This window comes from Calliphora vicina, chromosome 4 (genome assembly GCF_958450345.1).
Source record: "Calliphora vicina chromosome 4, idCalVici1.1, whole genome shotgun sequence".
Lineage (NCBI taxonomy): Eukaryota > Metazoa > Arthropoda > Insecta > Diptera > Calliphoridae > Calliphora > Calliphora vicina.
Window position 1 is genome coordinate 98,933,305 of NC_088783.1, and position 17,303 is coordinate 98,950,607.

General features: G+C 30.1%; 1 protein-coding gene across 4 annotated transcripts in view; it reads right to left on the reverse strand.

Annotated features, from left to right (window-relative positions):
• Window positions 1–7,276: 7,276 nt before the first annotated feature.
• Window positions 7,277–17,303, reverse strand: part of RhoGAPp190 (Rho GTPase-activating protein 190) — a 52,480-nt gene continuing 42,453 nt past the window's right edge. For all 4 annotated transcript variants that reach the window (XM_065510285.1, XM_065510284.1, XM_065510283.1 and 1 more), the window contains 2 exons: window positions 10,928–11,069; window positions 7,277–10,860 (listed from right to left, as the gene is read on the reverse strand). In XM_065510285.1, coding sequence (XP_065366357.1) covers window positions 10,662–10,860; window positions 10,928–11,069 — 341 coding nt within the window. In that variant the 3' untranslated portion in view covers window positions 7,277–10,661. The remainder of the gene's footprint in view (window positions 10,861–10,927; window positions 11,070–17,303) is intronic.

The following is a 17,303-nucleotide window of genomic DNA, read 5'->3' on the forward strand; positions in this document are numbered from 1 at the left end:
AGTAACACGAAGTCTGGTTATGTTTTAACTAATAGTTATACTGACAGTTTTCATACAAAAATAATTTTAACCGACTGTATAACTATTAGTTAAGGCATAACCAGGCTTCGTGTTAATGGGGGTTAGAAAGATAAATTTCTGTAGAAGCTTAGGTTTATTGAAAATGTTTTAAAAACAGTATTTAAAAAGTGAATTTTTTTAAGATATCGAAAAAAGTACCATTATTTACCCAAATTTCAATCGATTTCCGGCAAATACAACAAACCCAAAAGCAAAAACAGCAACAGGCAACTTTGACAGTTCACCTACTTTTTAACAAAAACAAAGTACCTGTTGTTTTTGTATTGTTGTAGTGATGCAGTCACCTTTCTAAGTGTGCCCTGGGTCGACTGTTCCGTACAGAGGCTTCGGCGAACTGTTCAATACACAGACTTCGGTCGACTGTTCAATACAGGAGCTTTGACTAAATGTCCCCCCTAGTTAAGTGCATTTACGTGTATTATAGACAAAGTATCTAAAATATTATAGTTTTAGTTATCACCCGATCCTGTAAATTAAAAACATGTCAAACCTTACTTAAAGGTAATTTTGTTGCGGAATTTCGTTTTTTTTTCAGTTTATTCAATAAACTAAACTGTTTTTGAGTTACGCGAATATATGTTGTGCAACCTCCTCCATTTTCGAAATAACGCTATATCTCGAAAATACGAGGTTAGCACCACTGAATTCAGCGTACCCGAATTAATTTAAGCCGCTGGGTGCCCCTCTTGACAGCAAAAAAGTATCAATTTCGTGCATAGTGATATTAAACAATAAAGAAAGATATTATCGACCCCAGAAAGGGTAAATCAATTGTGTTATCACTTAAGGTTTGTGGATCCGTAAGTCTACCCTGGACTCGACTGAACTACCCCAGTCGACGTCAAAACCACGTTATAACCCATCCAAAGCAAATCTATTTTTTAAGCGCATGTCTAATGTTAATGTTAAGTTTTTAAGTTTTTTTTTTATATACAATTGAATTTTTATGTACGTTTTTGATGTTTTAATAAAGTAAAAAATGGAAAAAATTAAAATTTTTTATTATGATGATATAAGTTTTACTGCTGTTGATGAGAAGTGAAATATCTAAAGTCAGATTGTCTATCAGTAAGCAGGGAATTTGTATATAAATACATACATAATTACTAATTTGGGCATTATTAGTAATGCCCAAATTAGATTGTTGTCAGATTTTTTTTACCTCCATCGCCAAAAGCTAAACGAAAAATCGCAAAATAAATTTTTGGAGTTTTTTATTGTAAAATGTATTATAAAGTCTTAAATATAGTGCATTAGTTATTTATATTAAATTGATATCAAAAGTATACATTGTATTAGAATTAAACTTTTTTTTAACATTTTATCTGTAGCCTGAAATGAATAGCAACAAAATTTATTAACATTCTATAACTTATTATTCTCATCAATGAATCTAAAAGGTCATATTGAAATTCCCTTTCTACGTAAGCGTTGCAACGCGTTGCTGGTTGGTAAAATTAACATATTGTTACGTTTTAACCTTTTCAAAACGTTTGGTTTATTTCCTTTAAATAAACCGGATACTTTTGATTGCAAATAAAAGCCGTTTAGTAGTTTAAAAATTGTAACAACTCTTTATTTATTCAAAATGTACAACAACCACAGAATTAAATAGCCACTCAATGTTTTTTATACACGTTTATAAATTCTCAGAAATACAGACACAATTTATAATGTACACGAATTTACTTGAAAAACACAACACACTTTAAGGCACTAAGTTGATGTTTATTCGAAAAGCGTCTCTGATAAACTCACTAACGACTGCAACCTCTGCCACTATTTATAACACTGCCATCTGCACTCTAGATTGCTCTTTAACTGTCAAAGTTCGAATATTCTAGATCATACGCCATCTGTGGTGTACTTTCTACAATGTTCTTTAACTGAATATTCGAATTCAAACAGCGTTGCCAACTTACGATCAATGGTCAACTGAAAGCTTTTATTTAATAATGCCCACAGATATGTTACAGTTTGCAATTACAGCATTGTTATTTGAAAGCATTATGCTACTTTTAAATCAGCCCTTAAAATCGTTATATTTGAATTCAAGTACAATTTCGTAACAATATAAAGAACGGCCAATGCTAAGTCTTTAAAGAGAAATGTTCCACCTGCATCTTAATAATTGTAAACTTGTGGCTAAACATCTAACAAATTTTGTTGGAATTTCACCTTTAAAGATCTGAGTCCAATTTATATATGCTAATTTTGACCATTGCAATTCGTATTCCCCTGCAGATACTTTTGGATTGAAAAATAAAGTTAATGAATTTTGAACTACCTAAAATTTCCATTTCATTTCAATATTGAAAATTCATTATATACTTTAAAAGAGCTATATTTTCTGGTAACTGTTTAAGAATTTCTTTTAAAAGCTTTTTAAGTACAAAAAACTATTTTCTTTTAAAATTTCTACATCATATTCCTAGATTTTTATATTTTGTAATTCCATTTCAAATTCTGTGCCAAAATCGATAGATTCCTGATTCCAAAGAATCCGTCCAACCAATAGCCAATTTTAATGAGCATATTAAGTTATCAATATTTCCATTATTACTTAAAAATTACGGCTTAAACATTTTAGAAGAAAAAAATAATATTGTTGAAACTATTTGATCATGTATGCTACCTGCATCCATATTATCAGATTATAAATGATTAATTTTATTAACTATTGGGTTAATAAACATCAACAAAAATATTTCAAGAAAAACAAATAATTTGTTAAAAAATCGCCAAATAAATCGCCAACTAGTCTGTAAATCGCCAAAAAATCGACACATTTTCTTGAGTAAAATATATATCGAGGGTTTATATTTAAATAGTGCTATAAGGAAAATCAACATTTTACAGGAGAGCGAAAAAACTGTTTTATTTCGTTAACTATAAGAGTAATAACCAGGGAAACCAAAATATGCAAATGCATATTATTTCTGGTGAGTCTAATGAGCACATGGACAAGATATTTACACGTTTCAGAACTATTTAAGAATTTTGGCATAGATTTATTAGTGCATATTTGCATATTTTACCCTTAAATGCATTTTTTTGCATATATTTGTTTTAAGAGCATATTTATGTCATATTTTGCGTTTTAAGAGCATATTTTACTGTTTAATAGCATATTTTGACTTTATCAAAAACAAATTTTGTCTTAGTTATTTTTCGCTGTTGTGTTACAGGTTTTTACTTCCTTTGTTTAAAATTGAAAAATAGATTGCTTTTTTTTAATATAAAATAAGCACTATTTTAATAATAGCGCCATCTAAATATTAAATTTTAGTTCTAATTCAAACTTGACCGCTCTAAGTGTTAAAGAAATATTGCCTTTTAAATTTGCTCCTATAACAGCAGTTGATGTCGAAAGAACATTTTCTACGTATAAAAATGTTTTCAGATCCAATAGACAACGATTTTTATTGCAATAATAACCTTAATTGAAGAAGTGACTTTATATTTTTATAAAATATCATCAAAAAATACCTCTCGATGTCTTTTCAAAGCTTGTTTTTATGTTGTATTTATTTTTTGTTATACTTGTTTTAGTTATTTTTATTTTTGTTTATTTTATGTTACTTTACCTTTTTAGAAATTAATTGTATTGATTTTTGGTTAAAAATGATGTAAAAGTTTGTTTTTTTAAGAGCATATTTTTTAAATTTTAAGAGCATATTTAAAGTTTTTACTGCATATTTAAAGCGCTTAAAACGCTTTTATTAGAGCATATTTCCGGTTTCCCTGGTAATAACTAAAGTTTATTTTACAATGTTATTTAAAAACGACGACTAAATCCTACATATGTTAAGTTTTTATTAATTCCTGATATTCGCGCTTATATGTTAGATAGCACTTTTTACAAGTTGAAGTTTTTTCGATTCTAACAGTGAAATAGCAGATAGCACTATTTGAACAAAAATAAAAATGAGCTTTAATGTAGACTTTGAGATTTTTGTTGTAAGTAATAGAGCTCATACACAACACCATCAATGGTGTGCCATCATGTGATTGTGCAATTAAGCTGGACACACACACTACAACCAGCATGTTGGTACAAAATAATTTGTTTACCAAAAATTATATATAATGCATTTATTATTGCTATTATCCTAAATCGAAAAAGGACTAAAAAAACGCGTTTGGATAAAGAAATTGCTAGAAAACAAAGGAAAGCTAGGTTTTATTTAACTTTTATGAGCTAATTTTACAACACTCGATTCAATCATACTATCAAAATAATATCAAACTATTTTTGATACAGCACCAGCAGCTGGTACAATCACACTACAAGCTCATACACGGCCAATTAGCTGGCACAATCACTTGATTGCACATTCATGATGGTGTAGTGTATGGGCCCTATAACACGAGTTTTTAATATTTGCTTAGTTGAATAGCACATAGTTTTACATACGTGAAGAACTTCGTAGTTGAAAGTTTATACATAAAGCTAATCAGCTTTCTAGAATTTTCCACAGAATTCTTTTTGAATTCTTACTTTCTCAGGCCATACTCCAAAACGTTTCAAATGTAAGCTGTAGGGAATTTATTTTGTTGGTTGATCGGGCTTGCCCGACTATACCATTTTACTTGTTTATTAAAAAGTATTCTTCGTTTCTTTTCACAACGGCTTTTTTTATATTTTTCCGAATGAAATATTAAAAAAAAATATAAAAAATCAAATAATGCAAATTTAAAATATTATTTAACACTTAAGTAGTGAAGATAGAAGGATGAACTTTTGGCATGTGGTATTCAATATTTGGATCTTAACTCACTATTTTAAAAAAAAAAAAAATATTGGAAATCTAAAAGGATATTCAAGGATAAAAATTTGAAAGGACATTTTTAACATCTTTTGATACTGACAGGAAAAAATCAAAATAATACGAAATATTTTACAACCCTTCTCATCATTCATTTGACATCAAATTTGGCATAGTAGGATGATCAGAAATATTTTAAAACATGTTTTCCAAAATTTACTCCTCTGAAAATTTGAAGTCCTTTTAAAAGGAAACAGGATCACGAAATGAAAAACTGAAAACGCAGTTTTTTTCCATTTAATTTATAGTTTTAGACGTATATCACGGTTCGTGTCTAATATTTAGTGTCGTACCGTGTAATATATATTTGGTCAATTCACAAGGTCTCTTATCATTTCATATTGTCATAATGTCCTAATATTTCACAATGGTTTTTATTGTTTTTCAAGTAAAAAGTGTCCTAAAATAATAGCACTCTGTATGTTATGTTTATTGTGTTATCGTAACCAACCAGTAGATACCTTCGCCAAATGCCTAAGTGTCGGTTAAGCCGAGCTGCCGAGTCGAGATATATTAAGACATTATGACAATATGACTGATAAGAGACCTTGTGAATTGACCAATTATATTTTATAAAAAACACTTTTAATATACACGAATATTTCATAAGCATATAGCACTTTTTTACTAACAAAATAAATTGTGTGTTAGATAGCACAATACAAATTTTATGAAAAAAACCATTGGAAATATTTTTTTAAATTTGAGTGACAGATGACAAATTAGACAGGGAATACGTTGCTATAAAAAACTAATTTTCGAGAAAATGTCGTATAGCACTATTTGAATATAAAACCTCAATATGAAATTAAAACAAAGTGAGTGTTGCCTATTTAATTTAATGTATCCACTAGAGTCATTGTAAAAACTTATGTTGATTTGTGTCATTGGTGGGGTCATGAGGTCAAAATTCAAAACTTAAACTCGACTACACTTCCTCTGCGCATGTGAAATTTCATTCAAATCGGCTTAAGGGTTTAGAAGTTACAGATTTATTTCCCTCTTTTTTTATTCTCATACCACTGTGCGTCGACGTATTATCTTTAGTATCACTATTAGTTATAATTAATAGTGATAGTCCGATTTTAAAGGCTCGGACCTCGCAGTAATACAAATTTTTAACTTATTTTTCTTCTGTAGTACTTCCCAAAATGTTTCCTTGCTGAAAAATATAATAATAATATTTTGTTTTTATTTTCGGTATAACTAAGTATATTTTTCGAAAAAAAATCTCGAAAAAAATACTTTTTTAAATTTCAATGTACATTACTTTTGACTCAGTAGAGGTTTTTAATGAATTCTTTCTAAAGTATATTAATAAATTTGTTAATTCCAAAAAAGACATTTCAAGAAAATCGGAAAAGATTTCGATCCGTTAATAGCAAAAAAAGTAGACTAAGGTATGTAAAAAAAACTAAAATTTTAGTTTTCAAATGCTAACAACTCGTAAACTATAAGAGCTAATATATCGCTATTTCAATATTTTTATACCCTTCACCATGAGTGGCAAGGGTATATATAAGTTTGTCATTCCGTTTGTAATTTCCACATTTTTCATTTGCGACCCCATAAAGTATATATATTCTGGATCGTTATATACTACGTTTATACGCACGGCTTATTCGCAAATAAAAATATTGCATTTAGAAAAATTTGCCGCATAAACAGTGAATTAATTTTTTATTTGCGAATAGCTAACTCACGAAAACAATTCCTGATTAACGACACTATTTGCAAATAAGATTTTAAGCATTGCCATATGTTTTAACATTTTTAGTTTATTAAGACTTTTTTTAAATATTTCATTGTGTTTTTGCATTAATTGGATTGCGAGACAAATATGAATTTTAGATTCTATCATTTTTGCATTTAAAAAATAAAATATTTATCATATTTTGTTCAAAAACATTACTACCAATTTATTAAAGTTTACCATCCGGCATCACATAAAAACATTTTCTTCAATTTTATTGAAAATTCTTTTTTTTTACATTTTTTCACCACAAAAATAAAATTGTAAATATATAAACAATAACACAAAACATATGAAATATAAGCTGCTAACTATTACGAGTTCAAAATAGAACTTGTAATAGTTTGCAACGAGAGAACATTCTCCAAAATTTATACGCTCTTGATTTTTTCACTACTTGCAACAACTTTTAGTTATTTTGTATGTTGAAACTTTTTTCGGTGTAGTTGGGGTGTAAATTTTTAAATATGTGAATTCTTTATTGGATTGTTATTTTTTGACAATTTCAAAAATATTCAACCGATTTTGACAATTTTTTGTTCCAATTTTTTCGATTTAATACCAAAATTATCTGCAACAGAGGTTGTAGGTGTTCAAAAAAACTGCTTCAGTATAATTTTATATGCATTTTTTTTTTATTATTTTATTGTTTTTCCTTTTTTCTTTAAAATATCAATACACCACATCACATTAATTAGTAGTAAATATATATTATTAATTAATTAGTTAATTATAAATTATTTGATAATTGTTTTTTTTATGTTTATTTTTATTTATTTTTTGTTTGTTTATGCAATAGACACAGACACATACATATATATTTTTTTGTTTTATACATACAAATTACACTAATTTATTTGTTATACTTAATACAATATTTGTTGTTGGTTTAATAACTATTTTGAATATGTTTTTTATTCAAATTATTTTTAATCAGGAAGATTATGGTGCGTTTTAGACACATACATACATAAATATAAAGACATTGTATAAATTATATATTTATGTATAATTGTTTGTCAATACAATACATTCATTCATTCGTTTTGAATTTGTTATTTTATTAATATCATATAATTTTATGTTTTTAAAGAAATAACACCTATGAATATGTATTTGTTTTATTTTTGTTTTTTCTTTTTTTTTTCTAGTGTTTATTTAATGCACACTTAAAAATACGAGTATAGCATTTTATAAAATATTATTTATTTAAATATTCTTTTTTTAAAAGTACATACACATACAAAGGATGATTTTAATAATATAAGCCGCCCCTTTTACTACTTTCTAAAAAAAATTAAGCCCAGATGTTTACGTTCCAATCGATAAAAGCTCCTCCTCAATTCCATTAATAATTTCAAATGTTTGAGAGAATTTTTGAATAACGCACGTTAAATTGTTTCATTGAAAATGTGAACTATGTAATGTTGCTTGCGTATCAAACACGATTTCATTCATATTTTTCTCTGAAAATAATATGGCCACATGGTTATCATAATTTGAAAATACTAGTTTCATTTTGTTTGTGTAAAAAATGTTTAATTAATACTATGAAATGGCACACACATTATTAGTAAGTTAGTTTTCGATTTACGTTCATTATCAACAATTTTCAATGAACTTTTAATTGGTTGTGTAAAAACGTCGATAGTGCTGCGATAGTAAAAAATGTAACAAAAGGGACAAGTATATAATAGTCTTCCACTACACAATAGAGAGAGTAATTGCAATAGTTGTTTACAAATAGGAGCAAGTAGAAATAACACAGATATAAATACAACATAAACATATGAAACATTAAATAGTTTAGAGTTTCGAACAACTTTTTTCCAACAAAATTCAATTACTGTCTTCTATCAATATTCGAGTTAATTTGAGAGAGATTATTTTTGTTTTCATATTTTTTTTATTTGTTTTATGATATGAAATTATTTTTTCGATAGTCTTCAGCTATACAATCATCTGAAGGATTTTTAATTACTATTAAGCGTATTAATTAATTCACGTTTCTTTTTTACTTCCTCTTTTTTTCGATATCGGAGCAAAAACATATTTCTCAACGATTGAAAATTAGACCAGAGTAAAAACACTAAAAGTTTTAAACCTACAGAAATGCTATGCAATTGAAATTTTAAATAAATAATGGTCTGAATAAAATTGAAACGAACTTTATTTATAAGTAAATATCAAAATTGAAAGATTATTTTATAAAAATTTAAAAATGTTTGAGTTGAGTATTTATGTATACATATATTTTTTAATAAATGTGCTACATATTTTGAGAAAACATCAGAGTTATAAAATTCATTACCTGGGCAAGTTTTTCAAGTATTTTTGATTGAAAAGTGAGCTTTTCACATGTTTTTAGAAAAGTTTTGACTGTCTTTGAAGACAAAAATAATTTCTGTCATCATACTTTTTGTGTGAATGGTTTTTAATTTTTGCACAAAATATTTTTGTTCATTTTATGTAATACAACATGAGGAGCCGCAGAACAAAAGGTACTTTTTCGCATTTTTTCAAAAATTCATTGAGATGTATATATTGATAAGTAAGAAACCTGTTACCATTTCCAGCTTCATGCAGTTGTTTAAGGGGCGAAATAAATAAAACTCAATTTCCCAAAAATTTTAAATGAGCGAAAAAGTACCTTTTGTTCTGCGGCTCCTCACATGTGGAAAAACATTGTAATGTTCTTTGTAACCAATTTCTTTATTATAATAAAATTAATTTAAAGCTTTAATTTATATTTTTCCTAAGCATATTTCTGTATATTTGCTTAGTTATTTGAAATTATTTTGTGCATTTTTTACTATTTTATATAGAACAAGTCAGAGCGCTTTATTCGATTGTACCGAATGTTAAATAAGAGTACCTTTCACCAACGAAGGGAAAGGCCTTTGAATTGACTTTCATTTGATATATTTATTGTCTATATAAAGAAAATAGTATCCCAGCCCACGAACATTTATCAAAAGTATTTAGCTTTTGTGTTTTTCGCTTAAAATTTATCGTTTATTCCCCTAAACTACAGCTTCTAAGATATTCCATTTTCGAAGTGCTGTTTTTCTTAAGCGCTTAAATTTTTACTGGATATTACAATATAAATTGGAACATTTTAATTTTCAATTCGTACCACTTGCAATCAGACCATTATTTAAATGTTTGAACAATATATTTTTTAAATTTTGTGGGACCTCCAATCGTCAAGTTTGTCTTATTCTTTGTATTAATGCTCATCTTTAATATTTAGCTTGTTATTTTCTTCCTTTTTAAATGTTGTGATAATGAGATTCAGTGACAAGTTATAAACAAAAAGAGCAAATGGATAGATTAAACTAAATTTATTTATACGAGTAAATTGTATGTGAATTTGTTTACAATTTAAGAGTATTATTATTGACTTTGTAATAGGTGTTGGTTGGGGTTCTATCTAGATTTACTTGATCATGTTTTCAGAGGGAAGTTTTTAATTAATTTCACTTTCGATTTAACTACAACTATAATTTTTTTTCATAATTTGCTTTCGTTATTCAATATAGTTTTTTTTTTATTTTTTTTAACACACACACAAACATTTACATACATTTATCTAATCGAATATTTTATAATTTAATAAAAATCAACTATTAAATAAAATTGAATGAATTACACATACACATACACTCACGCACAGGCATACAATACTTGCACATACAATACTTTGCATTGACAATGAAATAAAATACAATTTTCATTTTATTAGCTGAGCATAATTAATTACTTTTTTGTTTTGTTTTGTTTTTCGATCAGAATATTAGTTACATACTATTAAAAGTATTTTGTCGTTTGTGCTGTTTTATGTTCCTTTCTATAAAGTGTTTGCTTGCATTTGTTGTTAAACAACAATTGTTAAACAGACGCTCAAACATAGATACATACATACACACACCTACCCACACGTACCCAATAAATATATTTAGTATATAAAATACTGTTTTGATGCATATTTAAATTATTTATACCATAACGAAGGCATCTTCGCCACAGAATAGATATGGATACTGATCAATCATTGTTTGCACAATATCTTCTAAATAGGGACGTAATTGCTCGAAATGACCCATATCCGTAAAATCTATAGGAATCAATGTTGGCCACCAGCATATAGCTAAATTTTTACTATCCATGCTATTCAGTTTGGAATTGTCCGAAACACTGAAAGAGATAATATTTAAAATAACTTTAGTATTGCAAAAACACATTATTATATGATAATACTTACTGTACAAAATGTTGAAATATATATTTTAGTATTGCGAAATTAACTGGTGGCAACTTTTCCAAAAGTGTTTTTAAAGCCATTAATCGGCAACTCCTGTCAGTTTTCACTTCCACATTCATTTTAGAACCTATACCTCGGGAACCTAGAAAAATACCAAAAATAATTATGTTAATCGAAAATAAATGTGAATTGAAAAGAAATTAGTAAGTAAAATTACTAAAACAATCGCCCGAATCTAAAAATTGTTGATCTTTTCCCGCACAAATCTGATTTTTTAAGAACTTACAGCCTTATGCATAGAAAATATTTGTGCAATCAAGCCAATATGTTTTCGATATGAATATTTACTAGGGTATTCATTCGACTAATGATCGTTCGATTAATCGAATAATTTAAAAATGGCCATTTTCGAATAACGAATAATTCGAACAATTTTAATAATCGAATAAAACGAATAAATTTTCATATGTACATATATATTTAAATTTATTGAATTGCTTAAAATTTTTCATAATTTCAAACATAGAGAACATAGAGAGGAAACTCGAAAAAAACTCAAACAAAAAAATTACTCAAAAAAGTTACACATACACAGGGTTGTTTTTGCTTTCACATAGTTTTTTTACTAATACATTCTCACCACTTAGGTTTTTGACAACTGAGTTAGGTCTTTGACAGGAGAGTTTCCGCTATATATGTTTTCTCTATGATTTAAATAAGTAATAAGACCCACAAAAATTGTATTGTTTCTGAAATTCGACAAATAACTAAAGACAAAGGGACTTTCGATCACTGTAGATGAGTGTTCCGATAGCTCCTTCTATAAATATATAAATATTACTGCAAAATTTTTAACTTAGGACTTGAACCAATGAAAATAAAAGGTACGGAATAAAATAATTGTTATTTTGCTGGCGAAATATTAGAAGAATCGAAATTAATAATCAAAATTTTAACTTAGATTAAAGTGGAGTTGAATGTGATTTTGAAACGGTCGTCAAAAGTGATATTGAGGATGACATTTATAATGAATACATTGAAATAAATGAAGGCCATGATCTTAAAATAGTATTTCTACTCCTATTTTAAAAAAGTTGTATTTCTACTCCTTTTTAAAAAAAGTAGTATTTCTACTCCTTTTTTTTAAAAAAAAATCATTCTACTCGAATGATAAACACAAATATTGCAAACTAACGTTTTGTTGCAAGAAAAGCATGGAGTTCGTCTTATACATGATTTTGAACATCGTTGAACATCTTTGTCTAACATGGTAATAAACTTTTTGCGTATTTGTAAATGCGTCTCTGCCTGACTTCAAATTAGCCACGTTCACTGACAATGATATTAAACTTTGTGTAATTGCCCAAGACCACTTTATTAAGCAAAGATTCGGCAACGTTGATAGAGCTTAATGTATAATACAATTTGTTATAAATAATTTAGAAATAGTGAATAATTAATTTACTAAATAATTAGTTACTCAATTTAAAACCCGAATTAATGAACGACATAAAAAAGTTCTTAATACGTTTATATTGTATTTGAATTCAAGTTCGCTAGTCAATTGTTTTGTAGATTGTTCGGGAGTTAATCTGATCAGAATATTTAAGTTGAAACTTTAATGATGGACTTTGTTTTCGAATGTTTTTTAACATTATCAATACTTGAATTGTTAACTTTAACGTTATTTTTTGTTTTTCTTTAACAATAAAATATTTAAAAACCGACATCAAAATTTCATTCTTTACTTTTTAAAAAAATTTAAATTATTCGAATAATTTGATTAATTTTAAACGTGTGATCGAATTATTCGAACAAGTTAAAATCTCTTATTCGAATTATTCGTTTTATTTGAACAAGAGAAAAATCGAATAATTCAAATACCCTAATATTTACACACGAAAAAGATAGCGCTAGTTAGTTAGCAGAGGGTTGCTTTTTATTCATAGCACTATAACAAATTATTAAGCAATTTTATGTTAGCGTAAAGAATCTTTCCCTGTTTTGCCATATCATCCTCAACATTATTGCCAGGTACGCCATTATGACCCAGCACCCAGAATAACTCCAGGTTGGAATGTCTAATCATATTATTGAGACACACTCCAAATTCATGAACCATTACTCCTCCACATTGTTGAGAATGGGGAGGACATCGCGTTGGTCCAGGAGCCTTGGATTTGCAATGGCAAATTCTGTGGACTCAACGCAGTAGGATACAAATTCTTGTACAAAAAAGGCACAGATAAAATTAGATCTTGCATATTGGCTAAAAAGGCTGACATCCAAAATGTTGGTTGCTTTGTATTTGAACAGAGTATATTGTTTCATAATGCCGCCGTACAAAATGTTTACTGTGTATACTATTTCAAAACGCCGCAAAAGAGTATTTTGAACGCAATAAAAAAGGCAATCATGCATCGGTTTTATAGTTGATGCTTTCTTTGACAATTGAAGTGCTCATGTTTACTCATTTTCCGGGAAGTCTACCAGTTAATACGGCATATGAATCCCAACTGTATGATAGAATCCCATCCTCAATTGAGATTAACGAGGATAAGGTACTTTGGGCCATTCGGAGCTTTGATCCATATAAACTCTAGGCCCTGATGGTATTATACGGGCTGACTTGCAAAACAATGCGGAATTAGTTACATCATGTCTGATGACAATCTTTCAAGCCTGTCTCTCATGGCCCTACATACCCAATTGTTGGACCGAATGAAATGTGACTTTCATCCCTAAGGGTGGAAAGACTTCACATACCAAGGCAAAGGACGTCAGGCCGATAAGTCTATCATCCTATTTGCTTATGACCCTGGAAAGAATTATCGACACTCATATTACAATGTCAGTTGATCAGGGATTATTATCTACCTCTCAACATGCCTATACCAAGGGAAAATCAGTTGAGACAATCACTAGTAGGTCATATCGAAAAATCTATCGAATTCCGCAATTACACACTCGTGGCTTTTCTGGCTGATGACAATCTTTCAAGCCTTCAACAATGTGAAATCTGCAACCATAATATCAGCCCTAGATTCACTAGGACTTGATCAATCCGCAGTTAGGTACATTCTGAATTATAGGATCATTCGTTCTAAAATTGGTACGACTACGATCTCTAGATCTGCAAGAGGCACTCCCCAGGTGGTGTCCTATCTCCATTGTCTGCTCAGGAAATTAGGTTCCCAAAACTACAAGACTGCCGCCTACGCGAATGAAGTAGCAGTGGTAGTTTCAGGGATTCATCTGGGCACGATATCACAAAGACTGGAGACGGCACTCGAAATATTAAATCGATGGAGTATCGAACTTGTATTTGTCTCATTACGGACTAAGATCCCTAACTTTAAGTTACCCCGACTGAGCGGAACCGAATTGTCGCTCTTGGATAATGCAAAGTACCTGGGCATCATACTCGACAGGAAATTATCCTGGAAACTCAATACAGAGGAAGAGCAACTAATGCCATGACGGCTAATTGTCGCTCTTGGATAATGCAAAGTACCTGGGCATCATACTCGACAGGAACTTATCCTGGAAACTCAATACAGAGGAAGAACAACAAATTCCATGTCTGCAAAAAGGCCATAGGGACGACTTGGGGTATTAGACGCTGGAACATGAATTGGCTAGTCGACACGGTTACTAAACCTATATTATTCTATTGGGTCTCTGTCTGGTGGAGGGCAATGGATAGGGCCTCCAATCGCATACTCTTTGAAAGGGTATTAAGAAGCATGGCAATCCTGATAACATGGCATTGCGAACTTCCGCTACGAAGTCTACTTAACTGGATTCCAGTAGATCTAATGGCCAGGAAACTTGCATTGAACACTGTCTTTAGGCTCAACGCCTGCAACGCATGGAATTTTTGATCATATGGACATGCTTGCATAATAGGAAGTATACAAAATATTCTTGATCATTTTGATTACTGCACTCCCAAACCCTTCTTCCTGAGGAACTTCGTTCTCTCAATCCCATCCATGAAATAAGGCTATCCATCTATACGGATGGGTCCAAAAAGGGAGATAGAGTGGGCGGTGGTGTATACATTCCTGAATTCGGAATAAGAATATCCATTAGACTCCCAAATGGATGCAGCATCCTTCAGGCCGAGGTTTCGGCCATTAGAAGAGCGGCAAACTGGCTCAGATAATACAGTATATCTGGTAGAGATATCCGTATATACATATACTGACAGTAAAGCCGCAATTAAATCCCTGTTAGGTGTTTATACAACATAGAATATGGTCCAGTAATGATGGACATCCTTAAATGAGTATTGCTGATTACTTGGCGGGTATAGGAGCCTTGATGTCGGAGGACGGAATAGACTTCCTTTGTGGAATCCCATTGTCAACTTGCAAGGAACTGATGCATGATGCATATTACGAACTTGCCCAAGCAAGGTGGGATACTGATTCCACCTGTGCCATTACGAGGATGATATGGCCTGCGTTGGACTGTAAACGCACGTCATATCTACTTCGACTACAACGAATACGACTCAGCAACATGGTGGCGATGATCACCGATCATTGCACTTTCGGTACTCATGCCACAGGACTTGGGTTACCTTACCACGACTTCTGCAGAAGTTGTCAGTATGAGAAAAAGACCATCCTACACTTCTTTTGTAATTGTCAGGCACTGGGTGATCTACGTGCCAGGCTTTTATGCTAGCTACTTAAGTTATACTTTGTTAGAAAGCTACAATCTCATGCCATCCAAATATAAAAAAATTAACTTCCTAGCTCTTTAGGGGCCTTTAGAATTGCGATTTATATGAAGTCGTTAAAAACTGGGGTAATTTTGGGACATTTTTCGAAAAATGTCCGATATACCCGCATATATATCGGGTACTATTTATGCTAGCTACTTAAGTTATACTTTGTTAGAAAGCTACAATCTCATGCCATCCAAATATAAAAAAATTTAGCTTCCTAGCTCTTTAGGGCCTTTTAAAATTGCGATTTATATGAAGTCGTTAAAAACTGGGGTAATTTTGGGACATTTTTTGAAAAATGTCCGATATACCCGCATATATATCGGGTACTATTTCTGCTAGCTACTTAAGTTATACTTTGTTAGAAAGCTACAAGCTCATGCCATCCAAATATAAAAAAATTTAGCTTCCTAGATCTTTAGGGGCCTTTAGAATTGCGATTTATATGAAGTCGTTAAAAACTTGGGTAATTTTGGGACATTTTTCGAAAAATGTCCGATATGCCCGCATATATATCGGGTACTATTTATGCTAGCTACTTAAGTTATACTTTGTTAGAAAGCTACAATCTCATGCCATCCAAATATAAAAAAAAATTAACTTCCTAGCTCTTTAGGGGCCTTTAGAATTGCGATTTATATGAAGTCGTTAAAAACTGGGGTAATTTTGGGACATTTTTCGAAAAATGTCCGATATACCCGCATATATAAAAAAAGTACCCCCTCCTGGTTATCTGTGAAGGAACTAAGGTGCATAGACGCCTTTATCAGTTAAAGCAGATGATTGATAATACCGAACATACAAATTGCACCTTTTAGGGACCTAGCTACTATCACATGATGGTCTGCGTTGGTTGAATTCTTTGAATTCTTAACCTCTTCTCGTCCCATTTCTATCTATACTCTTGCAAATTTCACTTTAACTCAATCTATAGACTTCCCTTTTCTACAACTTCTATTTCTCTTTTCTTTCTGTTTTCATTTTCTTCTTCAGGTATCACAAAGGGAACGACTATTGGACCCAAGTGAGCTGTACGAGACCATGACTGCCGCAAAGTACAAGTCACAATTTTGAAGATATTGCGATAAAATTTGGTACATAAATTTTATCGGCCGGAGGACGAAGCCTATTGAAACTGGCTGAATCAGTTCATTATTTCACCTAGCACCCATACAAATGTTCTCCAGAAATTTGACTTTATAGGTCGTAAATGGTTAATTTATATAGGTATCTACTAGGGTATTCAATTAATCGGGTTTCTGGTTTAATCGGTTAATCGAGCAAATAATTAACAGAGGTTTATATTTATTCGGTTAATAATCGGTTAATTTAAAATTATTCGATTAACCGAATAATTTCTATTTTCATTTTAAATTGAAAATACAACAACGAATTTTGTGTACAAAAACATAAAAAAACAGCAAATAAGGTATTTGAGATATCTGCCTATATGCTGCAATAACGTCATAACTTAAAATCCGTGTTTTATGAACTGTTCTATAATCTTTCATATAGTTTCATCAGTTTTCAAAAAAGTCAATTATTTTTTGTGTGAGAGTATTTTTTTGTTGTAAACATCAAAATTAAAATTCATGTTTTCTCGTATATTTGATAAGTAAAAATTTGGGTTTAATACAG